The 10,510-nt window shown below is 53.8% G+C and overlaps 1 protein-coding gene across 1 annotated transcript in view; it reads right to left on the bottom strand.

Moving 5' to 3' along the window:
* Positions 1–1,355: 1,355 nt before the first annotated feature.
* The window catches only part of Nova2 (NOVA alternative splicing regulator 2), a 41,091-nt gene continuing 31,936 nt past the window's right edge, over positions 1,356–10,510 (bottom strand). The window contains exon 4 of the mRNA XM_029479254.1: positions 1,356–9,581. Coding sequence (XP_029335114.1) covers positions 8,499–9,581 — 1,083 coding nt within the window. The 3' untranslated portion in view covers positions 1,356–8,498. The remainder of the gene's footprint in view (positions 9,582–10,510) is intronic.

The following is a 10,510-nucleotide window of genomic DNA, read 5'->3' as shown; positions in this document are numbered from 1 at the left end:
CCCTTCTCCCACACTATGCTGTGCAGCTGTGTCTGGTCTGGAACTCGATAATTAGACTATGCTGGCCTCAAATTCAGAGATCTGCTTGTGTGTACCATTGAGCACAGCCTCCATGCCTGGCTTCTCAAAGCTGCACTGAGGATTGAACCTGGGAACTGAAGCTTGATAGTTGCAGCCTCTACTACTGAGCCACACCCCCAGCCCCTCACTTGGGGGATTCTAGGCAGGGGCTCTACCACTGAGCCACGCCCCCAGCCCCTCACTGGGGGATTCTAGGCAGGGGCTCTACCACTGAGCCACGCCNCCCCCAGCCCCTCACTGGGGGATTCTAGGCAGGGGCTCTACCACTGAGCCACGCCCCCAGCCCCTCACTGGGGGATTCTAGGCAGGGGCTCTACCACTAAGTTATATACCAGCCAAATTTGTATTTATAATTTTGAAATAGGCTCTCACTGAATTGTTCAAGCCATTCTTTTCTTTCTTTCTTTCTTTCTTTCTTTCTTTCTTTCTTTCTTTCTTTCTTTCTTTTTTTTTTTTTTTTTCCAAGACAGGGTTTCTCTGTAGCCCTGGCTGTCCTGGAACTCACTCTGTAGACCAGGTTGGCCTCGAACTCAGAAGTCCACCTGCTTCTGCCTCCCAAGTGCTGGGCTTAAAGGTGTGTGCCACCACTGCCCAGCATTCAAGCCATTCTTAAACTTGCTTTATAGCCCAGACAAGCCTTGAGCTTTCTTCCAAACCTCTTCTTTCAGCCTCCCAAGTAGCTGAGATTATAAATCTGTACCATTGCACTCTGGTTACAAACATTTGTGGGATGAATGGATAAACACATGCATGAATGAAACCTCCTTAAGCAGTTGATACTCATTTTCAGGTCTGCACTTCTCTTCAGCCCCATCGGGATCTCTTACTTTGTCGGAGTCTCCAGCCTCTCTCCTCCCACCCTCTCCTCTCTTGGTTTTTGCTTTTTATAGCTGGGGAGCTTCCAGGTAACCACTGCCTGTTAAGCAGTGTTGTTAGACGCTGATGAAGTGATTGACACATCCTTATAGGATATTCCAGAAGGTAAGTACACCTATGAAGGATGCTTTCTATTTGTGGAGACTCAGACCCAGAGAGGATAGGAGGTGTTCTGGGCCGTATCCCCCATCTCTACCCCCTGTAGAACATGCAGCCTACACACTTCCAACAATCTGTCTCCATGTCAGGTTTCCTTGTTTGGCACCTCACCTGCCGAGCTTCATGGTTAACTTTTAAAATGCAGGTCATTTTTGTTAAGCATCTTCTCCGGGGCTGCATCTTTCAACCCATCCAGGGGGAGAGGCAGTTAACACAAAGGAGCAGTGCATGTTGGGAATTGGCTGTGGCTACCCCATGCCCATGGAGGCTTGCTTGCGATAGCAACCAGACCCTATCTTGGGTTTCTTTTCTTCTTTTTCTTTAGCTTTTTTGAGACTGGGTCTTGCTATGTAACTCAGCCCGGCTGGGAACTCATTAGCTACGGCTCAGGTTGGCCACCAGCCCTCAGGAATCCCCAAGCTGACTTCCAGCTCTTGCTATTCAATCCTCTCCCCTTTCTCTTCCTGTGCTGTGATGACAAACCTGCACTGCCACGCCTGGTGCCATCTTGGATTTTCTCAAGCCAGAGTTTCCCACGCAAATGCTGTTCAGGGGTTGGGAACTGGTTCTCTGTTTGCCAGACTTACCCCTCTGGCTGATGGCTGAAACCCCCAGATGTGTTCTGTGTGTGTGTGTGTTGTGTGCCAGGCTTTAGGTTAAGAAAGAATTTGGATTCCAGTAGAACACACATTCCCTGAAGGCAGACATGTTTGGGTCTGTTTAGTTCATTTTCTAACTTTGGCACTTAGAACAGTGCCTTACACATAGGTGCTTAATAAACCCTTTAAAAAGTGAATGATGTATTAAATTCAAGCATAAACAATTGATGTAGAAATAACATTTAAAAAAAAACCTTTTCATTCTACAGTTGGCAAGGTTGGTGGCTCAGACGGGCAAAATCTCAGGGGTCTGAGGTGGGGTCTTGCATCGCTCCAAGCACCTGGCCCCGGGGCTATTCTGGTGCTACTGGAGTCGAGGAGCTGCTCCCTGTGGACACGGGTGTCCAGGAGCTGTCTGTGGGTTCTGTGTATGTGTGGCTGCTGGTGACCCTGGTTCCCAGGATTGGATATTGGATGGACAAGTTCAGCCTTGAAACACTTACTTTCTTTGGCCATGCTTACTCTCATTTGTTCGCCCAAATCAGAGAACACACCCCTCCCTCCTCTGAGACCATCCTTAAAGGTCCCCCCTCCCTTAAATGCCCAGAGCCCTGGGTGGGGGATGGGGGACAAAGGGGAAAAGAGTTGAGGATGAGGGTGGAGGTGTCAGGGAGGAGGGAGAGGGAAGGGGATGGGTTAAGAAGGCGTGTGTGATGCCAAGCAAAAAAGACAACATTAGACACAGATGCTGAGATGACGTTTATCGCGGCAAAAAAAGGTGAAGTCGCCGAGGGAGAAGGGGTGGGGGAGGGGTGTGGTGGGAGCGGGGAGTGGGTAGGTGGGGGGGGGTCCATGGAAGCTAATACATGGTGCACTAGGTCACACAACGGACACTGGGGGTGGGTGAGTGGGTGGGTGGGAGATGTGGGCATGGCCCAGGCATGGCGATGGGGGGATAGGGAAGAGAGTGCGGTGACCCCAGCCAAGAGCTTCTGGAGGTGGCAGAGAGGAAGTGGGCGGCGGCGCTGGTCAAAGAGGATGGAAGGAAATCAGTTAAGAGGGGTTTGAATGGAGAAACTGGAGGCATGGCCACTTCACTGCCCATCCCACCCGCAAACTATAATGCGGCAGAGTGGCAGCAGGCAGGGCCAGCCACGGGGCTTGGACCTTTCCTCTAATGGTTGGAGAGGGATGTTCATCTACCTCTTTGCAAGAAAACAAGCCTACCAGAGGTTAGCTTCAGGTCCCAGGAAGAATTCAGCAGTCAATTCTCCAAAGACTGCCCCATCCCAAAGCCATTGTTTTTGAGCCAGCCTCCAACAGAGGAAGCAGAGGAGAGATTCAATTCTCAGCTCCACCAAGGTTCTTCAGAGAGCTCGGAGGACGAACCCATTTCACAGGATCTCAAGAACAAAGGCTTCCTCTCCCTCCTCCCGGTCGGAGGACCTGTGCACCCCACCAGTTAATACTGTTCTATCGAGTTAATACTGTTCTCTCGAGATCCTTAACATTTTGGCGGGGCACACCTTGGGTTTCTCCCAAATCGAACCGGGATGTGGACCATGCCTCCAGGAATTGAGATGCCAACACAAATAAGAGAGAGAGAGAGAGAGAGAGAGAGAGAGAGAGAGAGAGAGAGAGAGAGAGAGAGAGAGAGAGAGACTCCCCACGTCGCCTGGCTCAAACCAAGTACAAAAGTGACTATTTACAATGAAGGCGTGGGGAGTGGGTGGGGGCAACGGGGAGGACAGAGTGAGCGCTCCGATGGGGAGGCCACGCCCCCTAGGCCGGCCTTTGCAAAGCCAAACTGCAAAGGTATTTCTAGAAGATCCCTGTGCCCCCAGGGGAGGCGGATCCTAAGGGGTGAGGGATAGGGATTGGGGCATGGCATGGGGAGGCATGGGCGCTGGGAGGAGATGGAGGGAAGGTAGCAACTGCCCTTAGCATCCACCCCCCGGCCTCCCTGCCAGACACACAGGTTTTCCGTGGGATGAACACAGAAAGGGTTAATTAAAAGAGTTCGATGGAGCGAGTCTGACGGTCGAGTGGGGCGGGCTGGAGCAATGAGGCCGCAGGTTCCCGTGGTGGCCGGTGGTGATGGAGTCACTTAGAAGATGAGAGGTTGGTGGTTTTGTGGGGGGTGGGAGGGGGAGGGGGGAAGGGAGGAAGGAGGAGGGTCTCCCTATATTAATTCTAAGGAGACCAGTGTCCTAGACTGTCTGAGAAGGGTTAAAAACCAGCAGTCTTCACCACCACCACCCTCCAGAGACTTTCCCTCCCTCCTGCCACTAAGCGGGAGGTTGTCTATGCCTCCGGTGATAGCCTTGGGGACCCGATGGAACGGACACACCAGCTGGGGCATCGAGACCGCTGACTGTGGTGGAGAGAGGGCTCGGACCGCAAGGCTCGGTGTCCACACTCCACAAAGCGTAAACCAGGCTTCTCTGCCCCCCCCCCCCGCCCGACCAGGGTATTGCGATTCTGTGCTCCCCCATGGTGACAACCAGTTCAGGCTTTGACGACGCCGGCCTCAATTCCGGATGGCGCTTGGGGCTGATGCCCTGGGCAGAAGGCCTGTCTGGCTGTCCGACAGGTGTACAACCTAGTGGAGCATCCTGGACGCCTAGATCGCCACCTTCACCGCTGCTCTGGTGAGCGCTTTTGCAAATTAACCTGTTAGACTCGAAACAGCAAGAGTCCATGCAAGGGAGAACCTCCTTTTTCAAGTAGCTGGAGACCAGCTAGCCATTAAGTAATAAGGATGGTGCTGGCCACAGGGACGGGCTGAAGAAACAGAACTGAGGTGGGAACGGAGGTCCGATATTCCAAGGGATTTGGTTGGTCAAGAGTGGAGAGAAAAAAAAAAATACCGTGGGAAAACAAGTGGTACCGTAATATTCCGAGTATAGGTCCCCAACCATTTTAAAGACTCTTGCCACGCTCCCATAATTCCCACCTCCAAGTCCAGTACAGACAGAGACTGCAAAATCCCTGCCTTCCGATCCCTGCCCTGCTAATTATTGCGGCAAAATTTTCCCGCCCACGGAGAGATGGCTGGGAGAGGGCAAAGCTGATGACCGGGCAGGCTGGCTCAGAGCCCTGCCCAAGACAGGATGAAGAAGGTGAAATTTGGCACTTTCGAACCCCTCTTGTCATAAATGCTTTGAGGTCCCTCCCCAGCAACCACCCCGTTGGGCTAGCAAAAGAGGGTGGAGTCTGTCTCTCCATCCCCAGTTTCAATGGATTTGCCCAGAAAAAGGCAAAGGGGGTTCTCCTTGGCTGGTGGAATTTGGGGGAGAGGAATCCAAAAAAGTAGGGGTTAGTTGAAAATGTTTTTTTTTTTCTTTTTCTTTTTTTCTTATAAAGATTCTAAGAAAAAACTCAGGGTGAGAGGAACGAGGAAGGGGATCCAATTTAGCTCAGCATCCTAAAGTGTTTTCTTTGCCTCTTAAGGCCCCCCCCTCTAAGAGAGGCGGTTTCCTCCCTCCATCTAAGATCCTCATCCCCCCACCCCAGATCGGCTCAGTTCCGAGGAAGTTTGGCACTTTTTGCTTTTAAAGGGGAAATGAGAGTCGAGAATTCAGGAGGGGAAGAATACAGACAAAGGTAGAGACAGGACAGAGAACCGTGGGGGAGGGGCAACCACAAGAGGAAAACCCAGTGGGCCTTAGGGAGGCAGAGGAGAATGCTGGGGGCGGGGGTATCGGAAGCAGGAGGGCAGATGAGACAGTTCAATGCAGGCAACACTTACTAACTAAGCACCTACTGGTGCTGAAGAGTGGGATGCAAGGAGGCCGGTCAGATCCTTTGCGATCTGATTGGCTAACAGGCAGAAGGGGCGGGGAATGAGCTTTGTTATTACTATTATTTTAAAAGTAATTCTCATCCCTGACCTGCATTATGTATCCCTTCTGGACCAACTACAGCACAGAAAGACTGAGGTTGGATTTCAGAAGGGATTTTCAAGGGATAGGGAAGATGATGGAATTTCCCAGGGTACTATGCGGGTGGGGAGGTGTGCCACTCCTCACCAACATGGTGAGTGGACCAGCTTACTAAGCTAGCAAACTACTTTTCAGATAGCCCTGGCTGGTGGGGGAATGGATCCCTGAGAACACGGGCATGTCACACAGGGAATGGACCCAGACTCCAGCCAATGGGCTTATGGAAAGCAGGCTGCCCAAGAGAGGGCACAGATGATTTACAAATAGTGTCTTTATCCCACCTACCCATCCTGGACATTGCTTCACCCCTATTCCTTCCCCTCCTCATGGGGCCTGAGGGTTTTACGGGCGCGGGGGGGGGATTCCAGCTAGATACTTTACTACCCACATGCAGGTGGAGCTACATGAAATACTGTAAGGTCATTTAAGAGGTGGAGGGGAGCAATGGCCCTGTGGGCCGGCCCCCACCTCCAATCTCAGCAGCCCCAACTGTAGAAGATATGTACAAAGTGGTATCAAGAATTGTTTTGGCACTAAAATCTCCATCTGGGCTCAGGGTGGAGATTAGGGATAAAGGGGCAGCAGCGATAGGAGGTGGGAGATGGGGGCGTGTCAAGGAAATGGGGCCTGCCCCTCACTGGGGAGATGAGGACGTGGAAAAAAAGTCACCCCAGTGCTCAAGCCATAGCCTCCCATTCCTGTGGAAGGGCTGGGGGAAGGGGAGTCAGTGCGAGGTACCTCGAAGGCTATTGCTTTCTAGGGATTTTCACATTTTGATTTTGGGGTGGCTCTCTAGCACGGGGTAGGGGCCCTCCCAGGCTTGAGGGCTGTAGTAGGCATCATCTGGGTGGTCTCTCTCCTCCCAGCTCCTTTGTAGGGATAGAAACAAGGAGGCCAGATATCCCCAAAGCCATGGAGAAGAGCAGGGTCTGGAAGACCTAGGAATGGATGGAGGAGGGAGCGGGCATGGGGTGTCCCTCCCCCAGAGATGCTGATGATGGAGCCAGGGCTCTGAGGACCCTGCTTGGGGTTGGAGGAAATTGAAGGTGCTCTCCAACAGAGAGGAGGCGATGTTAGGGGACAGGGGGATGTCTCAGCAATCCTAGTCTATAGGTTTTTCAGGCCCTGACTCTTCAGAGCTGACCAGAGCCACCATGCCAAGTGAGCCACTCCCAAGACAACTCCCAGGGTAGCCTGGTTTGTCCTACTTCCAGAGAATCTCCTAGCTCCTCTGAGTCTAATAAGGCTGAGCACACCGGAACATTTCTGACCGATCAAGATCGTCAACATACACCAGCTCCCTGGAAGCCGCCAAGCTTCAAATTTGGCAGACCGCGCAAGGCATTTCAGCCCGAGATACCCTAAACTTTGCAAGGCTCACTGAACTCTACACCAGATCATACTGGCCTGACAGAGCCACCATACATTTGGCTCATCCATCAATGAAATGAAACCACGTAGACACAGGCATGCACACAAAAGGCAGGGGTGGGGAAGGGGGGATCTTTAGCAATCATTCATATTTCACTAGCTTCGTCTCCCATTCGTGCCTGTCAAGGCAAGTTCACAGATAGCGTGTCTGGACAGAGATAACCCTGACAGGATTTTTTTTTCCCCCCTTAGAATCTTCCATGTTAAACCCAAGTCTCATTTCTTCCTAAGGATTCCCCCTCACCCAGGGCCAACACCCACCAAAGAGGAGTGTAGAGGGAGGGGGGGGATCTTAGGGACTGGCCACTGTCCAACACCGGAAGCAACATCATCCCTATGATGCCATTGGAAGTGACCTCGAGATTCCACAGGAAGTACATGCCTCTGCCATCACAGAAGTGACCTTTGAGGCCTTTTGTTGGGACCTCACAGGAAATGATTTTCTCTAACCAGTACCGATTTCTCTAACCAGTACCGGAAGCAGCCTCTGAGGAAATATTTCCTATGACATCATAGGGAGTTACTGGAAGCACCCGGTAAATACTTGATTCAGTGACATCACAACAGGGACCCTTGTTCCTCTAGGAAGAGCCCTAAGAAGCTACAGCCAGCTGCTTCTGGGCCTCTCACAACAGTGTGGCTCACAGGACCTGAAGCATCCCAGAGCTGGAGTCATTCCCAGCAGGAATATCTCTGCTCAACGAAGAAAGTTACACTTCCATTCCAGGGAATACTGCAGGGGGAGAGAGGAGCTGAGGAAATGTGGGGATCCTGGGGGCTCGGACCGGGGTGAGCGTCTATGTTTGAAACCCCTCACTTCAGCTCTGACTCCTGGGTGGCTACCTCTACTCCTACTTGGGTCTCTTCCCCAGGTTCTGGAACTGCAATCAGAGAGGCAGGATGTTGTGTTTGGGAGAGGCACCTCATTCCAGGTGACCTGAAGGCTCCCTCCCCTCCTCCCATATGTTAACAACAACAACAAAAAATCTTATAAAGGAGAGGGGGGGTCCTTATCAAAAAAAAAGAAGAAGAAAAAGTTAAAAAGAAAAAAAAAGGAGGGAAAGAAAGAGAAAATAACGCTTTGTTTTCTATTAAAATCAACAAAATGCAATATATACAGATATCACATAGACCTGGACCCCGGGAGAGGTGGGTCAGGCCCAGTCAAGCACAGGGAGGGAGGGAGGAGGGGGGTCAATTCAAGGCTGGGGAGGGGGCTCAAAAGCCCCCTCCTCAGCCGTCACTCAATCCTGCCTATGACTACCAGAAGGGAGGGTGCAGCCAGGCCTACCCCAGCCCCATCCCAAGCCAAGCAGGAGTCACACCAAGCTGAAGTCTGGCGGGAGTTGGGAGAGGAGGAAGAGGAGGGAAGAGGAGCGGGAGGGGGTGGGGACGCACACCACAGGCCTCATCCCACTTTCTGTGGGTTTGAAGCCCTCACCCCCTGCTCGTAGGTGACCCGCTGGCTGATGAGGTATTGAGCGGCTTGCGTGGCCGCGGGGCTGCCCGTGATGGTGACCCGCCGGTTCCGCGTGCCGGGCAGGAACTCGCCCTTCTTGGAGATCTGGATGCGCGCGCCCGTCAGCTCCTGGTACTCCACCAGCGTCTTGCCCCCTTTGCCCAGGATGGCCCCCACCAGGTTCTCGGGCACCGCGATCTCCACCAGCTCCTTGGCGCTCTCGGCCGCCAGCTTCTCGGCCGTCAGGAAGCCGCCGGCAGCCCCGGCCGCAGCCGCGGCGGCCACCAGGGGCGCGCCCCCCGCTCCAGCCGCGCCCCCCGCGCCCGCACCGAGGTAGCCATTGGCAGCGGCGGCCAGAGCGAAGGAACCCAGCGCTCCGGGGGGCGGTGGCGGTGGCGGTGCTGCCCCCGCCCCCGGCCCCGCCCCGGCGTCCCCCGCGTAGGACGCCAGGAGGTTGGCTGCTGCGGCGGCGGCGGGGTTGGCGCCTGCGGCTACGGCGGCCAGGACGCCGGAGGCGGCGGCCGAGTTGAGGCCCAGGCTGAGCGAGTTGGTGTTGTAGCCGTAGCTGGCCAACGTGTTGAGCGCCGTACTGATGGCCAGCAGGTCGGTGCCCGAGAAGGCGGGCAGCGCGGCGGGGAAGGCGCCCACGCCCGCCAGCCCCGCGGGGCCTAGCAGACCCGAGGCGGCGGCGGCAGAGGCGGCGGCCGCGGCGGGCAGCACGTCGGCCGGGCTGGCGTAGGGCGAGCCGGTGGGGTTGGAGTTGGCCACGGGCCCCGCCACGTTGGCGTAGCTGATGTTGAGGCAGCTGCTGCTCTGCGGGTCTTCCTGTACCTTCTGCACGATGGCGCTCACGGCCTTGTGCACCTGCTCCGGCTCGCCGCTCACGGTCACCACGCGCTCTTGCAGGTTGATGCCCTCGGGCTTCTGCGACAGCTGCACCCACGCGCCGGACTGTTCCATCACCGCCTTCACGGTCGCTCCTCCCTTACCGATGATCAGTCCTGCCGTGCTGTTGGGGACGATGAGCTTGGCCTGCGTGGGGAGGGGGGGAGAAAGGGACAGAGTCTGCGCGGGGGAGAACGGGGCGCGCAGCCGTCTCAAATCACTTCAGCGTTTTTTGTTTGTTTGTTTTTTGTTTTGTCTTTCCTCTAGGGTCCATCAGCAGGCCCACTGCGGTCCTCTGATGAACGCCATGACAGCCTTACTAGTTCCTAAAAGAAAATTTGGAAATACTTGGCGGGGCGTAGTGTGTTCCATGATTGCATTCCAAGCATCCTACTGGGTGGAGGTAGAAGGATGTCAAATTTGAGGTCAGCCTGAGCGCTCTCTCTCTCTCTGTGTATATATTTATACACACACACATATATAATAATATACATAATGCATAAGCAAGACCCTGTCTCGGGGAAAACTTTGTCAGAAACGGTCCCTCAGAAAGCCTGGCCCATATCTCTGGGACCTCCGATGTCTCCTCTTCTACGGCAGGTAAACGTTTATGAATAACGTCCTGTCGGCTTACTGGAAGCCCATCTTGTGACTGTCCCAAGCTTGCACCATTCCTCCCAACTTCTGCCTGTGTGAGCTCTGGCTCCTAGCCCCCCGCCTCCCAGTACCTCCCTCAAAACTCCAAATCTTACTTTACACAATTCTCTCTCCTCCTCTTTCCTTCCATTTCTCCCCCCTCTCAGCCCAGGCTGGCTTCAGGCTGAGGCTGGAAGATCGTAAGTTCAAGACCAGACTGCACAACACAGTGAGTTCTGGGCTAGCCTAGCCTGCACTGTAATACTTAATTTTTTTAAAAAAAAGCTCCAAACCAAAAATAGTCTGGGGAATCACTCTAGCTTTATTGCTTTGTGGAGTCTGGGTGTGAACTGTGATAACATCATTACTTTCTAGTACTGGGATATTGAACTGGTGTTGGAGGCAGCTGATAGATGCCAGGCGGGTGCTAGGAACTGAAC

The sequence above is a fragment of the Mus caroli genome, chromosome 7 (assembly GCF_900094665.2).
Source record: "Mus caroli chromosome 7, CAROLI_EIJ_v1.1, whole genome shotgun sequence".
In the NCBI taxonomy this organism is placed as follows: Eukaryota; Metazoa; Chordata; class Mammalia; order Rodentia; family Muridae; genus Mus; species Mus caroli.
Note: the sequence above shows the minus strand (reverse complement) of the source record. Positions and strands in the feature narration are given on the sequence as shown.